The following is a 24,435-nucleotide window of genomic DNA, read 5'->3' on the forward strand; positions in this document are numbered from 1 at the left end:
CCATACAAATGACTGATATTATCCCAATGCCTATTGCATATCATTATGATTCCCATACATACCAAACCATCCCTACAATTATTTTCACCTATAGTGGTTTACATAACAATTGTAAGAAATCAAGTTTTTGTTTCATCAAGCGTTTTACAGAGGGACATTTATTGGGGCCTAAGCTTCCGGACATTTATTTCCACCCTGGGGAGTTTCTTACATTGTGTCCCATATGGCACCCTATTCCCTACTAATTGCACTACTTTTGACCAGAGCCCTATGGGCCCTGGTCAAAAGTGGTGCACTCTTGGGATGCAATCTTGGCCTTTAACCAAACATGGAGTTGGGGAAGCAGAGAGACGTTATGTACTGGAGTAGGTCTCTGTTACAGTTAGCTACATGGGAGGTGAATGTAAATTGTGTGTATATAGGCAGATACAAACATACAGTATGTTGGACTGAGAAGAGCCTAATTCCATCTCCGTTCTTTATACAACACTAAATCTGCCATGTAGTCATGGCCTAATCCTTATGTCCCAAAGTGTGATTATATAGAGTACATAAAGTCTTTAAGACACCTTACTGTATATACAGCCAGAACTTTTAAAACTCTTAAACTGATTCATTTGTAGATGGGTTTACTCTACTACTGCAAGCATTCACAAAGAACATGCTCAATGGAGTTATACACAGGTTCAGACCTAACAGGAAAACGCTACAGTTCAGACTGCTCATCCGTCTAACCAACAGTCTCGTACTGCTTTGAGAGAGATGATCCAGCCACAGACCTTACACTGCACAATAGTGCCGACGGTCTCACAAACTATTCAAAGATGAATGATCAGGTCTTGTCAGTCAAAACACTTGGCCCTGTACTGATCCACCATGTTGTCTCCCAGTGATCTGACCGGGAGAGCAATTACAGAGGCGGATGGATGGATGGAATGGATGGATGGATGGATGCATGCATGCATGCATGGATGGATGGATGGATGGATGGATGGATGGATGGATGGATGGATGGATGGATGGATGGATGGATGGATGGATGGATGGATGGATGGATGGATGCATGGATGGATGCATGGTGTCGTGGTGGAGGAAGGTCAGACTGATAACACACACAGATGTGTTGTGAATCAAAACGTCACTGAGATGAAAGAGAGAGAGAATGGGGAGAGCACAATGCTCATCAACTGGACTCCCAGCCAAGATAAAGAGAAACCAAAATCCATATCACGATAACTTGACTCAATTATCATGATAACCATACATTGAATTACACATTTATAACATTAATATGGACCACATTTCATTTTTTTTATATTAATAACCTTAAAACTACTACTACAACTTTAAATGCTGTAGCTATCAATTGGTTCATTAACAATCACACATATTAGCAAACTTGTTTTATTTCAAACTTCACATTTCTATGGTAGGGTTATAGATTATTTATCGTAACAAACCATATCAAGAAAATATCCACGATAACTGGTTGGTTTGTTTGGAGTTGATAACTTTTGGTTTATCGTCCCAGCTCTAGAAAGTGGGATACGGAGATAGGAGGGAGCGAGAAATGGAGGAATCAAACAATCTATTATTTTTATTATTGCCTTCTCTTCTCTCTTTCCATATTCATCTCGTGCGTCTGTGATGTGAGGATCCGTGGCTGTAGATCATGCCATGCAGTCTCTTGCCTTGTTTATGAGGTGAGCAGAGAGCTTGAAATGGCCCATTGATAGAGAATGGGTATTATTTCCCCCTGCTCTCTCTCTCACAAACAAACACACACTGGGAAGGCAGAAGGCCACACACACATACAGTACAGTGCATTCGGAAAGTACTCAGACCCTTTGACTTTTTCCACCTTTTGTTACGTTACAGCCTTATTCTAAAATGTATTAAATCGCTTTTTTCCTCATCAATCTACACACAATATCCCATAATGACAAAGTAAAAACCGTTTTTTTGATTTTTTAAAATTATTATTATTATATTTTTTTTACAGAAATATCACATTTACATAAGTATTCAGACCCTTTACTCAGTACTTTGTTGAAGCACCTTTGGCAGCGATTACAGCCTCGAGTCTTCTTGGGTATAACGCTACAAGCTTGGGACACCTGTATTTGGAGAGTTTCTCCCATTCTTCTCTGTAGATCCTCTCAAGCTCTGTCAGGTTAGATGGGGAGTGTCGCTGCACAGATATTTTCAGGTCTATCCAGAGATGTTCGGTTATGAAAAGCCAACTTACATTTATTTACTCCTGAGGTGCGGACCTGTTGCACCCTCTACAACCACTGTGATTATTATTATTATTATTTGACCCTGCTGGTCATCTCTGAACATTTGAACATCTTGGCCATGTGCTGTTATAATCTCAAAAAGGAACAGCCAGAAGAGGACTGGCCACCCCTCAGAGCCTGGTTCCTCTCTAGGTTTCTTCCTAGGTTCCTGCCTTTCTAGGCAGTTTTTCCAAGCCGCCAAGCTTCTACATCTGCATTGTTTGCTGTTTGGGGTTTAAAGCTGGGTTTCTGTATAGAACTTTGTGACATCGGCTGATGTAAAAAGGCCTTTATAAATACATTTGATTGATGTTCGATTGGGTTCAAGTCCGGGGTCTGGCTGGGACACTCAAGGACATTCAGAGACTTGTCCCGAAGCCACTCCTGTGTTGTCTTGGCTGTATGCTTAGCTGTCTTGGCTGTATGCTTTGCCCCAGTCTGAGGTCCTGAACGCTCTGGAGCAGTTTCATCAAGAATTTCTCTGTACATTGCTCCATTCATCTTTCCCTCAATCCTGACTAGTCTCCCAGTCCCTGCCACTGAAAAACATCCCCACAGCATGATGCTACCACCCCATGCTTCACCGTAAGGATGGTGCCAGGTTTCCTCCAGACATGACGCTTGCCATTCAGACCAACGAGTTCAATCTCAGTTTCATCAGACTAGAGAATCTTGTTTCTCATGGTCTGAGAGTCCTTTAGGTGCCTTTTGGCAAACCCCAAGTGGGCTGTCATGTGCCTTTTACTGAGGAATGGTGTACATCTGGCCACTCTACCATAAAGGCCTGATTGGTGGAGTGCTGCAGAGATGGTTGTCCTTCTGGAAGGTTCTCCCATGTCCACAGATGAACTCTGGAGCTCTGTCAGTGACCATCGGATTCTTGGTCACCTTCCTGACCAAGGCCCTTCTCCACCAATTGCTCAGTTTGAACGGGCGGCCATCTCTAGGAAGAGTCTCGGTGGTTCCAAACTTCTTCCATTTAAGAATGATGGAGGCCACACTGTTCTTGGGGACCTTCAATACTGTAGAAATATTTTGCTACCCTTCCCCAGATCTGTGCCTTGACACAATCCTGTCTCTGAGCTCTACAGACAATTCCTTCTATCTCATGGCTTGGTTTTTGCTCTGACATGCACTGTCAACTGTGAGACCTTATATAGACAGGTCTGTGCCTTTCCAAATCATGTGCAATCAATTCAATTTACAGGTGGACTGCAATCAAGTTTTAGAAAGTTATTTCTGTTTTTTTATTTGTAATAAATCAGGAAAAATGTCTAAAAACATGTTTTCACTTTGTCATTATGCTGTATTGTGTGTAGATTGATGAGGATTTTTTTTATTGAATACATTTTAGAATAAGGCTGTAACGTAACAAAATGTGGAAAAAGTCAATGGGTCTGAATACTTAACGAATACTTACATACACTGAGTGGAAAAAACATTAGGAACACCTTCCTAATATTGAGTTGCACCCTCCCTTTTGCCCTCAGAAAACTCAAAATGGTGCACCTGACACCTACTACCATACACCGTTCAAAGGCACTGAAATCTTTTGTATTACCCATTCACCCTCTGAATAGCACACATACACAATCTTTGTCTCAAGGCTTCATATACACCGATTAAAGTGGATTTAACAGCTTTCACCTGGATTTACCTGGTCAGTCTATGTCATGGAAAGAGCATGTTTTGTACACTATGTGTATACAGTGGGGCAAAAAAGTATTTAGTCAGCCACCAATTGTGCAAGTTCTCCCACTTACAAAGATGAGAGAGGCCTGTAATTTTCATCATAGGTACACTTCAACTATGACAGACAAAATGAGAAAGAAAAATCCAGAAAATCACATTGTAGGATTTTTTATGAATTTATTTGCAAATTATGGTGGAAATAAGTATTTGGTCACCTACAAACAAGCAAGATTTCTGGCTCTCACAGACCTTATAGATGACCTGGAGCCAGTGGGTTTGGCGACGAATATGTAGTGAGGGCCAGCCAACGAGAGCATACAGGTCGCAGTGGTGGGTAGTATATGGGGCTTTGGTGACAAAACGGATGGCACTGTGATAGACTGCATCCAGTTTGCTGAGTAGAGTGTTGGATGTCAAGGATGGGTAGGATAGTCAGTTTTACGAGGGTATATTTGGCAGCATGAGTGAAACTCCACATTAATGCCCACGATTTTGGAATGAGATGTTCGACGAGCAGGTGTCCACATACTTTTGGTCACTTTTGGTCACACTCAATGATTTACAGATGCTGGGGAGGAGAGGAAGTGCGCAGGTTTTCCGAATGACAAAGGTTGCTCAGAGATGAGAGAACCATCAGTATTTCTCTTCAAGAACACAATCATACTGTACATACTCATGTTGATATGTTACAGATTATAACAATTGGGGGGGAGAGAGAGAAAGAGAAAGAGAGAGAGACTCAAGTTGTCTTAGGCTGGGTGTCTGTACAGCACTTCGAGATATTAGCTGATGTACGAAGGGCTATATAAAATAAACTTGATTTGATTTGATTTGTCAGCTCTGAAATAAAAACAGCAGACAAAACATTCCAGCGTCCTCAACGTGTCCTCGGGCCCAGGCCGCGCTGCAGCGAGGCTCTGTGTGTGTGAGGCTGCACAGGAAATGCAGGGCAGGAGCCGGACTGTGAGAAAACTGCAGGCCCGCCCTTCAGACCACAGTCAGAGCAGGGGCTGATGGGACTTCAGATAATACTGAAGATACAGTACATGTAATGGGCTGTAGTTTCATCCATGAGCAAACAAACAATCGTTATCTCCTTCATAAAACCGAGAGTGCCCTATAAAGTGATCACTTCTCACAGTCTCCTGTACCCAACAATACAAATGCTGTCATTTACAGCCTATTCTACACTTTTAGATTGATACTCACGCTCCAATTGGGAATACTTGGTCTCTTCTGGACATGTTTTAAACCAAGTCTACAGTATAAAGACAGACTGCAATGTGACAAATCCGTTCTTTACTCTGCAGAGAGGCCGGGATTTTGAAGACATCAACTCCAACGAACGTTTCCGTTTGATCAGTCCAGCACACGCGCGGCACTACAGACGTTTTCACACTCCGCGATTGCAGAACACCGCCGCATTATGGTGGCCAAACTCACAGCTAAACTACAGGATCGCTCGCTTTCTCTGCACCCTTTCTATTCTTTCTCTCTCCCTCACACACACACACACACACACACACACACACACACACACACACACACACACACACACACACACACACACACACACACACACACACACTGGCGGTGCTTCCTGCTGAGCAATAGAACCATTCCTCTTCGCTGGACGAAAGCCTCTAGATCCAAACTGACATTTAGGCGTGGTCACAGTGGCAGCTTAGATGATGCATTGCAGTAATTCGTGACTCTGTCTGGGAACGATTGCACTCACCCTTCAATTCCACACACACAGGCTAGTTGCTGGCTGTGGTGCCTGGGCAATGTCTGCTAACAGTAAACTTATTCCCTCGATCTCTAACTCATAGCCCTTTTTTTTCTACCGCATACTTTGGCTCGAGTGCCAGGTCTTCCCACCATCCCCTTTCTGTCTGTTGAACTTCGTCCCCGGGTAATAGGGGCAACAGAGCTGAAGAGATTTTAGCATTTTGTAGTATTTCAAATGCATTTGGGCTAAAGAATCTACTCTACATGCGGTCGTCATCATGAACCAACTGAACAACAAACATAGTAGCGTTTGCCAGAGAGGCCTAATATCTGACTCTAGAGCCTTAAGTTAACCAATCAGTTGGATGCCCTGGGCACGACTATACAGGAAAGAAGCTAACAATCCAGCAGACTACGCCAACATGCACTGTTGTACATAGGACATTACAATCAGTTTCTATATAAGAAAAGGTTTTATTTTTATTTGTTTACTTTATTTAACTAGGCAAGTCAGTTAAGAACAAATTCTTACTGACAATGACGGTCTACCGGGGAACTGCCGACTGATTTCTACCTTGTCAGCTCGGGGATTCGATCCAGCAACCTTTCAGTTACTGGCCCAACGCTCTAACCACTAGGATACCTGCCGCCCCCGGGGTGAGCTGGGTATCATCTGGTCTCTGTCAGCATTGTCCTGTACGGTCAGCAGGAGAGGAGCTGAGCGGCTGCATCCCAGACCCACAGGAGTGAGCTCTGACAGGGGGCAGAGCTAAACTGCAGACCGGAGACGCGCGCACACACACACACACACACAAACAAACACAGACGGAGGCCTGCGCTCTCCAAACAGCCCAGCCAATCTGTTCACTAATAAATGAGCAAAGCAATAGAGCTCATTAAGCAGTCATCACTTCAGCCTGCCGCTACATCCAAGTCTTCTGTCTGTGTCTGTCTACTGCGCAGGGCCTGCTGGGCAACACATGGATACGCTCAGACAAAAGACAGAAACAATTACAGTACATATACTGTGCTTTCACACATACACTCACACACGTGCTTGGATACATTTTTTGAACAAATGGTTCCAGAAAGGATTCTTTGGCAGTCTCCATAGGAGAACCCTTTTTGGTTCCAGCTTAGAACCTTTTTTGTTCCAGATAGAACTAGTTTGGGTTCCATGTAGAACCCTCTGTGTAAAGGGTTTTACATGGAACTCAAATGGGTTCTACCTGGAACCAAAAGGAGTTCTTCAAAGGGTTCTCCTATGGGGACAGCCGAAGAACCTTTTTAGGTTCTAGATTGTACACTCTTAGAAAAAAAGGTGCTAACACATCCACGCACACACACACGGTACACACACTCAAATTGTACAAGCACAACTGGTCATTATCTGTTATTATCCATTATCAGCCCATATATGGCTGCTGGACTTTGGGAGGTACAGGAGGAAGGGAAAGTGCCTCATGACTCTGCACAATGTAAACACTCTGCATACCAAGGCCTCGACAGTCTCATTCAATAAAACATCCATAATACTGCATTCATGAGCATGACAAAACCACTTATGTTTCTGAATGTCAGATTATAGCAAACGTAAATATTCACAGTAAAACCAGATTTCCTAAACAATGGAAAGTGTAACGGAATACGTTAGGTTTAATCATAAGCAGAATCGATTAATTGACTGCCGATGGCGACACAGAACAAAATGGACATCTAGGCAAGCCTGCATCTGTTCAAGTTAGAATGACTTAGGATGATGTAGAGTGATGGTTGCCCATACAAAACAAACAACAGTACCCTATAGCAAGCAAGGAGAGATGAGCAACCCTACAATCTGAAGAACGGAAGCCTCTAGGAGCCAAAAACAAATCCACTGCCAAAATAGAACATTTATAGCGTTTGTTTGTTTGTGTGCAGTAAGTCAGTCAGTCAAACGGTCAGGTTTCGAATAGAATTGGACACCACTGAAACTAACAAATCAGATTGGTGTCAGGGGATAGGAGACGGGCCCAAAGCTGTCTGGGATGACTTCTCATGTTATCCTGTGTGTGCGTACAAGTGTACCTGCATGGAGATAGATACAATAAATACTGACTGAGGTTTACCAGTAAAAATGCCCAGTGAGAAGGATGAATTTGGCAAAGAGATCAGAGAACTCTTACTGGGTTCAGATGAGGCAATGGGCTTAACTGGAGGATAGCACACATTTGGGCTTAAAGCTCATTCACTCATCCACCATATTAGATCAAATCACATTTTATTTGTCAAATACTTCGTAAACAACAGGTGTAGACCGTCAGTGGAATGTGTGTGTGTGTGTGTGTGTGTGTGTGTGTGTGTGTGTGTGTGTGTGTGTGTGTGTGTGTGTGTGTGTGTGTGTGTGTGTGTGTGTGTGTGTAAATGTGTGTGTGTAAATGCGTGTGTGTGTGTACGTGCGCGTGTGTGTGTAAATGCGTGTGTCTGTGTGTGTGTGTGTGTGTGTGCGTGTGTGCGTGTGTGTGTGTGTGTGTGTAAATGCGTGTGTCTGTGTGTGTGCGTGTTAGACAGACAGGTCACTCACTTCTCTGCCTCTAGACGCATTTGCTCGCGCCTCTGCCTCCTCAATTCCATGCGCTGGTCGAAGTCGTCATCCATGGTGGCCTGAGAGCGTTTCTTCTGTGTTCAGACTGAAAGAAACCAACACAGACTGGTAAGTTTAACATCATTACACACATTTACACAACTTCTATGCCGGTGACTTTGTACAGAGGTCAGTAGGCTGAAATGAGGACGTGCAAAAAAGTTTCCATTGATGCCGTGAGGGAAAATACCCTGTCTGTAGTGTGTGTATGCCAAATGTAGCCTCAACACTTTCAATATGTTTAACTCCTGTATCTCTTTTGAAGTCAAATGACATAACCTTTGACCTTACATCAGAAGAACCCTGACAGTGACATCATTGGTGATTAAGTGCTTGTAACTCATTCACATTAAGTAGCATGACACCGTAAAGACCTGCACAAACATTTGGGAACTTAAAACTGCTGCGGTATAACCAACCCCTGCTTTTCTTACATCAGAGCTCTTAGTTGTCACACCTAAAGCCGCAAGAAATATCATAAATAAATATATAGAAATAGAAATATGTAAATAATATAATATATAAATATGATGAAATATCCTAATCATCATCATCCTCATCATCATTCCAATCACAATTCTCTGGGACTAACTAGGCTAACTGGGATGGAAACGCTACCAAACAAAACAGGCACAAAGTAAAGACCAAACACAAGATAAGCTCCCCAGTCAACACAGAAACACACTAACATTCACTGGACATGACTCGAAGTAGGACCACCCAAGAAACATTCAACACTCAGCATTATAACTTTCCCTGGCTCTCTATGGGCTACTGAATAGTCGGCAAAAATCCCATAGCTATACAATACCTTAGCTGTAGTGAGTAGCGACGCTTAGGTTTAGTCCATGGGCAGCACTCCCTCCTCTCTCAGTATATCAACTCCACAATCTGGTTTATATCTCAGCTCTCTCTGCTACAGCACAAAGAATTCCTGCTTGGTCTTTCAGCAACTATAACTACCAGAAAAGGCAAAGCCTCTCTCTTGCTCAGCCTCCCTCCCTCCTTACTCTCTTGCTCCCTCCCTCCCTCTTTCTCACTCTCTCCTCCTCTCTCCTTCTCGTGCAGACTATCTTCCTCAAACTATTTTCTCTTGTTTTGCCTTCTCCTTCTTTTCACACGCTCCTGATGTCTCTCTCTCCCTCTCGCTCTCTGTCTATCCCCCTCTTTTTTCTATTTTTTTGTTTCCATCTCTGCCTCTCTCAACCCCGCTTTCCCTCCACCTTTCTCTCTCTCTCTCCCTCTCTCGCCATTCTCTACCTCCCTCCTACAGTATCTACATTTTCCTTTTAGCCTGCTTGTGTTTACAGAGCTGTCACTGGTTAGCTAAACTCAGCAGCGCTGGTTGGAATATGGTGTTAAAGGCAGTCAGGCAGGCAGCCAAGCAGGCAGGCAGGCAGGCAAGCAGGCAGGCAGTCTCCTAGATTGTTTCTTGCATTAAACCAGAGGCCTTCACTTCCTCTGAGTGGCCAAAACTACCCAGCAACTTATTTTCCAGCCCATAGAGTGGACCAGGGTAGGGTCAGAGACAGGAAAGACACAAACATGCCAAGAAGATACTGTACGGCCCCAGGACAGTACTATGCAGTGTTGCAGATGGTATTCCCTCGATCCACTTCCTTCCTTCCCTCTCCCTCTCCCTCTGTGCTGCAGAAGCCATTGTCTATGGCATTCACATAATGCCATTATGTCATTATGAGAAAGAAAAACAAACAGAAATATTTGAGCATTTACAGCCTTGGTTTTGGACTTTTTCAACTTTTCAAAAGTGTGTGGGTATCTATTTTTCTCATCATGAACACACTTATCTCGCCAGAAAGGGGGGAAAAGAGCATCTGAAAATGCGTTACATATCGTAGACGTAAATAACAAAAGATATTAAAGAGATCATATTACAATGGGTATCTCTGCCAAAGCACATTTACTAAATATCTATAAAACACGGTGTTAGTTCGTAATAATAAATCTGTATTTAGGCTGTTATAGCCAGGCAGGCCAGGGGGTCATTTAGTGAAGTGCAGTCTATTATGTAACACTGTAAGCCTGTAAAAACCTTACAACTTACACATGACAAAACTCTTACTGGCTGGCTGATAGAGCTCCAGGCACGACTCCAACACCATCATTAAGTTTGCAGACAACACAACAGTGGTAGGCCAGATCACCGACAACGACGAGACAGCTTATAGGGAGGAGGTCAGAGACCTTTCCGTGTGGTGCCAGGACAACAACCTCTCCCTCAACGTGAATCAAGACAAAGGAGATGATTGTGGAATGCAGGAAAAAGAGGACCGAGCATTCTCATCGACGGGGCTGCAGTGGAGCAGGTTGAGAGCTTCAAGTTCATTGGTGTCAACATCACCAACAAACTAACATGGTCCATGCACACCAAGACAGTTGTGAAGAGGGCATGACAATACCTATTCCTCCTCAGGAGACTGAAAAGATTTGGCATGGGTCCTCAGATCCTCAAAAGGTTCTACAGCTGCACCATCGAGAGCATCGTGACCGGTTGCATCACCGTCTGGTATGGCAACTGCTCGGGAATCCGACCGCAAGGCACTACAGAGGGTAGTGCGAACGGTCCAGTACATCACTGGGGCCAAGCTTCCTGCCATCCAGGACCTCTATACCAGGCGGTGTCAGAGGAAGGCCCTAAAAATTGTCAAAGACTCCAGCCACCCTGGTCATAGACTGTTCTCACTGCTACCGCACGGCAAGCGGTACCGGAGCGCCAAGTCTAGGTCCAAGATGCTTCTAAACAGCTTCTACCCCCAAGCCATAAGACTCCTGAACACCTAATCAAATGGCTACTCAGAATATTTGCATTGCCCCCCCCCCCCTCCCCTTCTTTTACACCGCTGCTACTCTATGTTGTTAACATCTATGCATAGTCACTTTAATAACTCTACCTTCATGTACATATTACCTCAACTAACCGGTGCCTCCGCACATTGACTCTGTACCGGTACCCCCCTGTATATAGTCTCCCTATTGTTATTTTACTGCTGCTCTTTAATTACTTGGTACTTTTTTTCTTTCTTTTTCTTATCCATATTTTTTATAACTGCATTGTTTATGGGCGCGTAAGTAAGCATTTCACTGTACGGTCTACACCTGTTGTATTCAGCGCATGTGACTAATACAATTTGATTTGAACCGAGATCTGTCAGAGCATTGACATTTCTTAAATTAAACATCACAATAATAGCTGAACACTATTTGACGTACAAATTTGACGATTCCACGTCCGTAAGTGACTGACTTAGGCTGTTCATTGGAGGTCGTGTTGTTCAGAGAGAGGTCTGCTTCCACTGGGAAGAGACTCGATTGGCAGATACGATAACAGAGTAGTCGGCGAGGAATAAACAGATGCTGAAAGAAGGGATTTGTGGGCTAGCGCCTTCAGCCTTTCATTGAATTACTCAGCTGGAGTACGTGTGTACTTCTGACATGAATAGACCAGCCAAGCGTTGGTAATGCCAGAACCACAACACTGGAAATAAATGGACACTTATTCCTTAGTGGTATTGTATCTTCAAAGCTGTGTTGTCCTTAGTAGTAGCTAATTTATCAAATTCCATCCGTTACCTTCAAAGAGTTCTAATAGCATAGACAAATAAGGTAATCACAACCTGTTATGGTCGGCTGCAAATTTTCTGCCATTTACTTCAAATCTGAAAACTTGGCGAAGCCACGTCCATTTTCTGAAAATGCCATTATGGGCCTTAAAAGCACAGAAAGTGTCCACTGCTTGTATACTTCGTATTTTGGTGAATTTAGTACGACATTCAGGATCTTGAGGCATACTAACTTTTCATACTATGACCAATAAGCATAGTACATACTCAATAGTACAGTTAGTGCAGTTACAGCTTGTTACATGGAAAAGCTATCAGGTATGAAGGGAAGACCCAGATGCAGACCATGTCGAATAAACAATAGTTTAATGTTCCAAACAGGGGCAGGCAATGGACAGGTCAAGGCAGGCAGGGGTCAGAAAACCAGAGGTGGGGCAACGGTACCGGACGGCAGGCAGGCTCACGGTAAGATAGAGATTGGTAATCCAGAGGGGGCAGTCGGGAGGCAGGCGGGCTCCGACTCAGGACAGGCAAGGGTCAAAACCGGGAGGGCGAGAAAAGAGAGACTGGAAAAAGCAGGCGCTGAGACACAACCCGCTCGGTTGACTTGAACATACAAGACAAACTGTCACAGACAGACAGAAAACACAGGTATAAATACACAGGGGAAGATGGGTGACACCTGGAGGGGGGTGGAGACAATCACAAAGACAGGCAAAGCCAACAGAGCGAGCAAGCCTTCTTTCACTGTTTCACTGGGGGCACTTCCTTTCCCAGCTGTCCCTCTTGTGTGGCCTGGGTAGTGTTTAGTATGAAGAAAAGTTTTTGAAACGGAGTCAAATGGGGAGGTGCTACTTGCATCTGTTCAATTAGAACACAAAGCTCTGGAAAATTTCATGCTGGGATTTCTTTCCAGACAATGTAAGCATATCAGTGAATCCAGTGCTGCAGTTTGAGTATATCTAAGAGCAATTTATAAACAAATAGATCCACATGACTGTTTAATGTACCCAAGAGATCTGTAAGATTCTAGTACTGGAGACAGAAATAGTCGCAGCAGAATCAGAGAACCCACTGGGCACAGACATCAACTCAACGTCTATTCCACATTGGTTCAACGTCATTTCATTGAAATATGTAGTGTTGTGTTGCGTAGTGGCTTTGCTGGCATTCATCTGCAATTTTTTTTGTTTTGTTTGCCCCCACCCCAAGGTGTACATACTAAAATCGCCCCTGTGTGAGCTCGGGGTCATTTGTGGGTCATTTGACTTATCGTCACTCTTCATATGACCGCCTATTCCGCCCCCTTGTTTGCTGTCCCTACTCATGTTGACAAGCGACAACTTTAAATTCCAGTGGTGAAATATGTGTTCAGAGAGGAGTGACAGGACTGAACAGCGAAGGTTTATGAAATCACACCAATCTCAGCATCCATAGCGATCAGCCTTTTAGCAAACCAAGCAGTGGCACTGGCATTTTGTTGTTTTTGAAGGAGTGGGCCTTTTCAACTTAGCCTTATATGGTAATGTAGGATGTCTACCCAGTTATAGATGGTCTACTTCAGTGCTGCAGTCCCATTACATGTTTTATCTATGATATCTGATCTAAAGAGGGGGCCACAAGGACAGCACAATGCATTACAGCAGGGCACTAGTGTATTCTGGTTTAGATTTCACAATGACCAACACCATATACAGTAACAGAGGCGTAAAAACCAGAGCAGTCCGGAAGAGGCCTGTAACCACTTCAACATATCAAACTCAAGTGTATATTTGCCAGAGCGCAACCTTTTGAAACCAAATGTTAGTTGAACAAGGTGATAGTTCTGACAGTGTTTTTGACTCCCCTACAGAAAGCAACATTGAAGATATACTTAGTGTTCAGTCTGTCTGTACATTATCTCTCAAAATAACAATAACTGAATATAAATCCAATGTTTGAGAGCATTGACAATGTCTAAACCAGTGCGATGACTTGTATTTTTTACTTGGCCCATGGCAATTTAACGGCAAAAGCTATTTTTATGTGCACTACGTCAGCACGGCACAGCCTCAATTTGATGGAAATACTTCTCTAATGGGAAAATGTTTTTATGCAGAAAATCTGTTGCCAGCTGGATGGAAACATGGCTACTGACTCAAATCAGACTTACCTCAATCTTAAGCAAGGCATCCAACACATCACGTTGAAAGTTGTTGAAATGAAAACAAAGATTCACGAGAAGTTGACTGATCTTCCATCGAGTCAACTGGAGGCTGGGAGATGTGTAATATTACACCTTCCTAATATTGAGTTGCACCCCATTTTGCCATCAGAACAGCCTAAAGTCATCGGGGCATGGACTCTACAAGGCGTCGAAAGCGTTCCACAGTGATGCTGGCCAATGTTGACTCCAATGTTTCCCACAGTTTAGTTGGCTGGATGTCCTTTGGGTGGTGGACCACTCTTGATTGAAACAGGAAAGTGTTGAGCGTGAAAAACCCAGCAGCGTTGCAGTTCTTGACACACTTAAACTGGTGCGCCTGGCACCTACTACCATACCCCGTTCAAAGGCACTTAAATATTTTGTTTTACCATTAAACCTCAATGGCACACAAACACAATCCTTCTTTAACCGGTCTTCCCCCCCTTCATCTACACTAATTGAAGTGGATTTAACAGGTTACACCAATAGGGGATCATGGCTTTCACCTGAATTCACCTGGTCATTCTATGTCATGGAAAGAGCAGGTGTTCCTAATGTTTGTAAACTCAGTGTATACGGTGCATTCGGACGTTACAGCCTTATTCTGAAATAGATAATTCCCCCCCCCCCCCATCAATCTACACATAATACCCCAAAATGAAAAAGCAAAGAGATTTTTTGAAGTTTTTGCAAATGTACAGTGTACATAACAAAAAATAACTGAAATATCACATTTACATAAGTATTCAGACCATTTACTCAGTAATTTGTTGAAGCACCTTTGGCAGTGATTACAGGAGGGGGCTGAGCACGCACCCTTGTAGGGCCCCTGTGTTGAGGATCAGCCTAGTGGATGTGTTGCTGCCTACCTTCACCACCTGGCAGCGGCAGGTCAGGAAGTCCAGGACCCAGTTGCACAGGGCAGGGATCAGACCCGGGGCCCCAAGCTTAACGATGAGCTTGGAGGGTACAATGGTGTTGAAGAATGAGCTGTAGTCTATGTCATTCTTACATAGGCATTCCTCTTGTCCAGATGGGATAGTGCAGTGTGCAGTGGGATGGCGATTGCATCATCTGTGGATCTATTGGGGAGGTATGCAAATTGCAGTGGGTCTAGGGTGTCGGGTAAGCTGGTCGGGTAGTCAATGTCAACTCATTGCCTAACGCAACGTCAACTCATTGCCTAATATGTCAGGTGGTCAATGTCAACTCATTGCCTAATGCTAGCTTGCATACTTGAATTATCTTTATCGAGCCAGATAACATTTTAATAGGCTAATTCTATAGTCTTATAATGGGTCGCTTGTGAGGTATCAAACATTAAGTATTCTTGGGTATGATGCTACAAGCTTGGCAAACCTGTATTTGGGGAGTTTCTCCCATTCTTCTCTGCAGAAGAGATGTTTGATTGGGTTCAAGTCCGGGCTCTGGCTGGGCCACTCAAGGACATTCAGAGACTTGTCCCGTAGCCATTCCTGCATTGTCTTGGCTGTGTGCTTAGGGTCGTTGTCCTGTGCTCTGGAGCAGGTTTTCATCAAGGATCTCTCTGTACTTTGTTCCGTTCATCTTTCCCTTGATCCTGACTAGTCTCCCATTCCCTGCCGCTGAAACACATCCCCAGAGCAAGATGCTGCCACCACCATGCTTCACCGTACGGATGGTGCCAGGTTTCCTCCAGACGTGACGCTTGGCATTCAGACCAAAGAGTTCAATCTTGGTTTCATCAGACTAAAGAATCTTGTTTCTCATGGTCTGAGAGTCCTTTAGGTCCCTTTTGGCAAACTCCAAACGGGCTGTCATGTGCCTTTTACCGAGGAATGGCTTCCATCTGGCCACTCTACCATAAAGGCCTGATTGGTGGAGTGCTGCAGAGATGGGAAGGACAACCATCTCCACAGAGGAACTCTGGAGCTCTGTCAGAGTGAGCATCGGGTTCTTGGTCACCTCCCTGACCAAGGCCCTTCTCCCCAGATTGCTCAGTTTGGCAGGGTGGCCAGCTCTAGGAAGAGTTGGTGGTTCCAAACTTCTTCCATTTAAGAATGATGGAGGCCACTGTGTTCTTGGGAACCTTCAATGCTGCAGATATTTTTTTGGTACCGTTCCCCAGATCTGTGCCTCGACACAATCCTGTCTCAGAGCTCTACGGACAATTCCTTCGACCTCATGTCTTGGTTTTTGCTCTGACATGCATTGTCAACTGTAGGACCTTTATACAGACAGGTGTGTGCCTTTCCAAATCATGTGCAATCAATTGAATTTACCACAGGTGGACTCCAATCAAGTTGTAGAAACACTCAAGGATGATCAATGGAAACAGGATGCACGTGAGTTCAATTTCAAGTCTCACAGCAAAGGGTCTGAATACTTATGTAAATGTGATATTTCAGTTTATGTTTAATACATTTGCATTTGCTAAAAACCTGTTTTCACTTTGTCATTATGGGGTATTGTGTGCAGATTGATGAGCTTTTTTATTTATTTAATCAATTTTAGAACAAGGCTGTAATGTAACAAAATGTGGTAAAAGTCCAGGGGTCTGAATACTTTCTCGAATGCACTGTATACCTCACAAGTGACCCATTATAAGACTATAGAATTAGCCTATTAAAATGTTATCTGGCTCGATAAAGATAATTCAAGTATGCAAGCTAGCATTAGGCAATGAGTAGACATTGACCACCCGACATATTAGGCAATGAGTTGACGTTGCGTTAGGCAATGAGTTGACATTGACTACCCGACCAGCTTACCCGACACCCTAGACCCACTGCAATTTGCATACCTCCCCAATAGATCCACAGATGATGCAATCGCCATCCCACTGCACAATCCCATCTGGACAAGAGGAATGCCTATGTAAGAATGACATAGACTACAGCTCATTCTTCAACACCATTGTACCCTCCAAGCTCATCGTTAAGCTTGGGGCCCCGGGTCTGATCCCTGCCCTGTGCAACTGGGTCCTGGACTTCCTGACCTGCCGCTGCCAGGTGGTGAAGCTAGGCAGCAACACCTCCACTACGCTGATCCTCAACACAGGGCCCCTACAAGGGTGCGTGCTCAGCCCCCTCCTGTACTCTCTGTTTACCCATGACTGCGTGGACACGCACGTCTCCAACTAATTCATCAAGTTTGCAGACGACACAGGTAGAGGTGAGAACCCTCTCACTCAGTATCAACAAAACGAAGGAGCTGATCGTGGACTCAGGAGACAGCAGAGGGAGAACGCCCCCGTCCACATCGACGGGGCCACAGTGGAGAAGTTCAAAAGCTTCAAGTTCCTCGGCGTACACATCACTGATAATCTGAAATGGTTCACCCACACAGAGAGTGTCATGAAGAAGTTGCAACAACCCCTCTTCAACCTCAGCAGGCTGAAGAAATTCAGCTTGGCCCCTAAGACCCTCAAACTTTTACAGATGCACCATTGAGAGCATCCTGTCGGGCTGTATCACTGCCTGGTACGGCAACAGCACCATCCTCAACCACAGGGCTCTCCAGAGGGTAGTGTGGTCTGCCCAACGCCCTCCGGGACATCTACAGCACCCAATGTCATAGGAAGGCCAAAAAGATCATCAAGGACCCGAGCCACGGCCTGTTCACCCCGCTACCATCCAGAAGGTGAGGTCAGTACAGGTGCATCAAAGCTGAGCCCAAGAGACTGAAAAACAGCTTATATCTCAAGGCTATCAGAATGTTAAATAGTCACCACTAGCCGGCCTCCGCCCAGTACCCTGCCATGAACTTTAGTCACTGTCACTAGCCAACTTCCGCCCTGTTATTCAACCCCGCACCTTAGAGGCTGCTGCCTATGTACATGGACATGTAACACTGGTCACTTTAATAATGGAACACTGGTCGTTTTAATAATGTTTACATACTCTTTAACCCACTTCATATGTATATACTGTATTCTAGTCATGGACTATCCTATTTAACTATTGCTGTACATACTGTATACTATTCTATCCTACGTATTCTTCAGATATACTATTGTCCATAATGTCTATGCATCCCATCATATATACACTACCGTTCAAAAGTTTGGGGTCACTTAGAAATGTCCTTGTTTTTGAAAGAAAAGCTCATTTTTTGTCCATTAAAATAACATAAAATTGATCAGAAATACAGTGTAGACATTGTTAATGTTGTAAATGACTATTGTAGCTGGAAACGGCAGATTTTTTATGGAATATCTACATAGGCGTACAGAGGCCCATTATCAGCAACCATCACTCCTGTGTTCCAATGGCACGTCGTGTTAGCTAATCCAAGTTTTTCATTTTAAAAGGCTAATTGATCATTAGAAAACCCTTTTTCAATTATGTTAGCACAGCTGAAAACTGTTGTTCTGATTAAAGAAGCAATAAAACTGGCCTTCTTTATACTAGTTGAGAATCTGGAGCGTCAGCATTTGTGGGTTCAATTACAGGCTCAAAATGGCCAGAAACAAAGAACTTTCTTCTGAAACTTGTCGGTCTATTCTCGTACAACGCTGTGTACTACTCCCTTCACAGAACAGCGCAAAGTGGCTCTAACCAGAATAGAAAGGGGAGTGGGAGGCCCCGGTGCACAACTGAGCAAGAAGACAAGTACATTAGAGTGTCTAGTTTGAGAAACAGTCCTCAACTGGCAGCTTCATTAAATAGTACCCGCAAAACACCAGTCTCAACGTCAACGGTGAAGAGGCAACTCCGGGATGCTGGCCTTCTAGGCAGAGTTGCAAAGAAAAAGTCATATCTCCGACTGGCCAATAAAAATAAAATATTAAGATGGGCAAAAGAACACAGACACTGGACAGAGGAAGATTGGAAAAAAGTGTTATGGACAGACAAATCTAAGTTTAAGGTGTTCAGATCACAAAGAACATTCGTGAGATGCAGAAAAAATGAAAATATGCTGGAGGAGTGTTTGACGCCATCTGTCAAGCATGTTGGAGGCAATGTGATGGTCTGGGGGTGCTTTGGTGGTGGTAAAGTGGGAGATTTGTACAGGGTAAAAGGGATATTGAAGGAGGAAGGCTATCACTCCATTTTGTAACGCCATGCCATACCCTGTGGACGGTGCTAAATTGGAGCCAATTTCCTCCTACAACAGGACAATGACCCAAAGCACAGCTCCAAACTATGCAAAAACTATTTAGGGAAGAAGCAGTCAGCTGGTATTCTGTCTATAATAGGAGTGGCCTGCACAGTTACCGGATCTCAACCCTATTGAACTGTTCTGGGAGCAGCTTGACCATATGGTACGTAAGAAGTGCCCATCAAGCCAATCCAACTTGTGGGAGGTGCTTCAGGAAGCATAGGGTGAAATATCTTCAAATTACTTCAACAAATTGACAACTAGAATGCCAAAGGTCTGCAAGGCTGTAATTGCTGCAAATGGAGGAGTCTTTGACGAAAGCAAAGTTTGAAGGACACAATTATTATTTTGATTAAAAATCATTATTTATAACCTTGTCAACGTCTTGACTATATTTCCTATTCATTTTGCAACTCATTTCATGTATGTTTTCATGGAAAACAAGGACATTACCGAGTTTGTTAAACCCTGATCTAAAGGCTTGTGGGGGATGAGACCAATATAAATAAGAAATAATTACTGAGAAGACAATAAAATCTCTCTGCATAGAGTAATTCAGAGTTCACCCTGTACAGATACATGTAGCCACAGAGGTCATACATCCATATACAGTGCCTTCAGAAAGTATTGATACCCCTTGACTTATGCCACATTTTGTTGTGTTAGTCTGAATTTGATTAAATATATTTTTTGCTCACCCATCTACACACAATACCCCATCATGACAAAGTGAAAACATGTTTTTAGAAATGTTTGCAAATGTATTGAAAATGAAATACAGAAATATCTCATTTACTTAAGTATTCATATTTTTGAGTCAATACATGTTAGAATCCCCCTTGGCAACGATTACAGCTGTGAGTCTTTCTGGGTAAGTCTCTAAGAGCTTTGCACACCTGGATTGTGCAATATTTGCACATTATTATTTTTAGAATTCTTCAAGCCCTGTGAAGTTGGTTGCTGATCATTGCTAGACAGCCATTTTCAAGTCTTGACATAGATTTTCAAGCCGATTTGAGTCAAAACTGTAACTAGGCCACTCAGGAACATTCAATGTCGTCTTGGTAAGCAACTCCAGTGTACATTTGGCCTTGTGTTTTAGGTTGCCTGTGCCTGTGCATAGCTCTATTCCGTTCATTTTTAACTCCCTTGTCCTTACCAATGACAAGCATACACATAACATGATTCAGCCACCACCATGCTTGAAAATATGAAGAGTGGTACTCAGTTACGTTTTGCCACAAACATAACACTTAGTATTCAGGACATAAAGTATATTTCTGGCAGTTTTAATTTAGTGCCTTATTGCAAACAGGATGCATGTTTTGGAATGTTTGTATCCTATACAGGCTTTTTTCTTTTCACTCTGTCATTTAGGTTAGTATTGTGGATTAACTACAATGTTGTTGAATCGTCCTCAGTGTTCTCCTCACAGCCATTAAACTATTTTGACCCATCTACCAATAGGTGCACTTCTTTGCGAGGCATTGGAAAACCTCCCTGATCTTTTTGGTTGAATCTGCGTTTGAAATTCACTGCTCGACTGAGGGACCTTACAGATAATTGTATGTGTGTGGCACAGAGATGAGGTAGTCATTCAAAATCCATGTTAAACACTGTTATTGCACACAGAGTCCATGCAACTTATTATGTGACTTGTTAAGCAGATTTGTACTCCTGAACTTATTGAGGCTTGCTATACAAAGGTGATGAATACTTATTGACTCAAGACATTTTAGCTTTTCATTTTCTTATTAATTTGTCAACACTTTAAAAAATATATATATATAATTCCACATTATGAGGTATTGTGTGTGTGGGCCAGTGACACATCTCAATTTAATCAATTTTAAATTCAGGCTGTAACACAACAAAATGTGGAAAAAGTCAAGGGGTGTGAATAGTTTCTGAAGGCACTGTAGATGGCATAACATTTCTCCTCAGAGGACAGGTTTTAGATGGACACCAGACATGGCTGCTGTAGGATGATTCTATCACACGGTAGTCCGTCCTCTGGATACTGTAGAGAGCGAGAGAGAGAGAGGAAGAGGGGGGGAGGGCTTCTTTCTGAGCCATTTGCCATGAGGCCGGAGGTTACAGAAGGCACATAAATTGGGGGCGAGCCTACAGATTCAACGTCATCACGTAGATTTTTTTGGGGGGGGTTGAAATTACTTGGAAACAACGTGGAATTTTAAACTTTTTTGCCCAGTGGGAGATGAAAAAAGTTCCAGAGCCAATTCAGGGATAGACATGCAGCTGAAAAAGAAAAGCTCAGAGCAATATATACAGTATCAAAATCAAATGTATTTATATAGCCCTTCGTACATCAGCTGATATCTCAAAGTGCTGTACAGAAACCCAGCCTAAAACCCCCAAACAGCAAGCAATGCAGGTGTAGAAGCACGGTGGCTAGGAAAAACTCCCTAGAAAGGCCAAAACCTAGGAAGAAACCTAGAGAGGAACCAGGCTATGAGGGGTGGCCAGTCCTCTTCTGGCTGTACCGGGTGGAGATTATAACAGAACATGAAGACACTAACGGGGAGATTTTGTATTTTTCTTTATCCTCAAAAAAATAGTATGGTATCTCTATACTTGGAATAGGACCGTGATCACTGATGTCATTAGCAAAGACAACACTCACTAAGTACTTGGGGCTCTTTGTCAAAATGAGGTCAATCAGTAAGGAGTTGCTGCATTTCTTACCTTCATCCGTGCAGGTTTGGAGATGAATTGAGTCAGGTTAAAGTCAAGACAAATATTCTTCAAATGATCAGAAGCCGGGTTAAAATCTCCGAAAACAACTAATTCAGACCACATAAAAAAATTCTAATATTCAGAAATAGTATCAACAGCATCAACCAGTGCAGCAGGGGGGGGGGGGCGGTAAATCCCAGCTACAAACAAATGCATCATTTGGCATGAGCCCACATCTATAACCAGACACTCAAACTTTTTGTGTATAGTGACACTTAGAGAACATGATGCCACAAGAGTCGATTTCCCATATATAGACTGAACAAGAGGATGAGGTGGCTATCACACTTGAAGATGTTGTAAACAGCCATTTCAATGTCCTTATGCATGATAGAGCCCTTGAGCCAGGTCTCCGTGAGAACCAGAATATCAGGCCTCGTATCATGCACCCATCAAGAAGCTCCATCTTTGACGTCAAGCTTTGCACGTTTACGTGGAAATAATCCTGGAAGCCCATGCGGTTAGGGTGAACCCCTTCTCTTTTATAAAGCGCTGGTTGCTCCCATAGCAAATCAAATTTGTCACAAAAGGAAACAATCTTTTTTATTGCAAAGTACCTTGAGGTACTCGTTTAGGGCATCGTGGGGGCTGAAACGTTCCCAAACCCCTTCGATAGCGCGGCAGATGCCCAGAGATAATTATTCTCTTCCCTGTGCTAACAAGGGTTTTTAAAAGAGTCGTGTAATCCTCCCTCAGTTCCAAGTATCGCCTAAAGTGAATGTCGTTAAAGACAATGCGAGTGACGTTGGTGCCAATATTAGAGTAGGCCAGAACTGTTGGCAGGTGGGAGTTGATGTCTCAGACACGGGCGTCTGGGTGACAGTGAACCTTAGCCGGGTCCACAGACTGTAGGCAGGCCAAAATCTTTTACCATCGAGCTGCCCACAGTGAAATTGGTCATGATGGAATCCAATGGGAAGGAAGGGGGGAATGGGACTGACGAAGGCAGGTAGGGAGGGGGCTTCGAGCCAGGCTAGCCTGACTCCCCACACCAGTAGCACTGGATGGCGTCGGGAGGTGCGGTAGGCAGGTGGTATGGACAGGGGTTACCCAGGTTACTCCTGGGTAGTGACCAGTCTCCCAGGGGCAGCAGAGTTGAGCTTACCGTCTGTGCAGTGGACCAACTATGTCCAGGGTGTGACAAATCATTTGCTGTGCTTCTGTGAGGTGAGGCGGCGCAACCCTGCAGACACAACTTGAATCCCAAATGACACCCTATTCCCTATATAGTTCACTATTTTTGACCAGGGCCTTTTGACCAATTACACACTTTTTCACTTTAGAATGTATGCCAAGCAAATACCATTGATTGCAAAGTTGAACAAATCATACACCTACAGTATATGCAGAAGTTCACTTTTAACAATTGCCACTGACATTTTAACTAAAATACATTTACTTGAGGAACAGAGCAGATGCAATTTATCATCATTTTGAGAAAACAATTTGGTGACCACATTTTCCAAAAACTCTGTTAAATCTCTACTCCAATTCTACTTAAAATTCAAAGATGTCTGCAGAAAGAATGGGGTGTCAGCTATGACATCACACCTTGAGTTTTAAAAGATCTCTTTTGGTTATTGAGCTACAGTAAGCGAAGTGGGTCAACACCCGGTAACATAATGACGGTAACAGGATGACATCATGGGTCCCTGATCTGTACAATACAGAAATGCATAATTATGAATATCATTCTCCTCATGGTGATGTATGCTGAATAGGTACACAAAGGTAGGAAAATGTAATATCCTCTTTTGCATGTTTGGGTATTATTCTAATGAGCTCTGCACCCAAACAAGACCAAATTTGGTTGGTCCGGACCGGATCAAATCTATATCAATCATAGACGTCTATGTTTCACAAGTTTGGACATCACAGTACAGTACAGTAAAGTACAGTAGAGTATAGTTCAGTACAGAACAATAGAGTAGAATATATTACATTATATTGTACTTTACTCATATGTGCTCTACTGTACTGTACTCTACTGAACTATACTCAATTGTTCTGTACTCTACTGAACTATACTCAATTGTTCTGTACTCTACTGAACTATACTCAATTGTTCTGTTCTCTATTGTACTGTACTGTGCTGTTCTCTACTGTACTGTACTGTGCTGTTCTCTACTGTACTGTACTGTGCTGTTCTCTACTGTACTGTACTGTGCTGTTCTCTACTGTACTGTACTGTGCTGTACTGTACTGTGCTGTTCTCTACTGTACTGTACTGTGCTGTTCTCTACTGTGCTGTACTGTGCTGTACTGTGCTGTGCTGTGCTGTACTGTACTGTGCTGTTCTCTACTGTACTGTACTGTGCTGTACTGTACTGTGCTGAACTATACTCAATTGTTCTGTTCTGTACTGTACTGTGCTGTTCTCTACTGTGCTGTACTGTACTGTGCTGTACTGTACTGTACTGTACTGTACTGTGCTGTGCTGTACTGTACTGTGCTGTACTGTACTGTGCTGTTCTGTACTGTACTATGCTGTACTGTACTGTGCTG

The 24,435-nt window shown here is 43.4% G+C and overlaps 1 protein-coding gene across 7 annotated transcripts in view; it reads right to left on the reverse strand.

Annotated features, from left to right (window-relative positions):
• The window catches only part of LOC139540358 (non-muscle caldesmon-like), a 55,236-nt gene that overhangs the window by 14,212 nt on the left and 16,589 nt on the right, over positions 1 to 24,435 (reverse strand). For 2 of the 7 annotated variants that reach the window (XM_071344137.1, XM_071344134.1), the window contains exons 1-2: positions 9,137 to 9,425; positions 8,266 to 8,371 (exon numbers count right to left, since the gene is read on the reverse strand). In XM_071344137.1, the coding sequence (XP_071200238.1) occupies positions 8,266 to 8,339 (74 nt within the window). In that variant the 5' untranslated portion in view covers positions 8,340 to 8,371; positions 9,137 to 9,425. Of the gene's footprint in view, positions 1 to 8,265; positions 8,372 to 8,759; positions 8,785 to 9,136; positions 9,426 to 24,435 lie in introns of those variants that run through there. The other 5 variants (XM_071344141.1, XM_071344138.1, XM_071344139.1 and 2 more) reach the window with 3 other exon arrangements.

Source organism: Salvelinus alpinus, chromosome 15 (assembly GCF_045679555.1).
Source record: "Salvelinus alpinus chromosome 15, SLU_Salpinus.1, whole genome shotgun sequence".
In the NCBI taxonomy this organism is placed as follows: domain Eukaryota; kingdom Metazoa; phylum Chordata; class Actinopteri; order Salmoniformes; family Salmonidae; genus Salvelinus; species Salvelinus alpinus.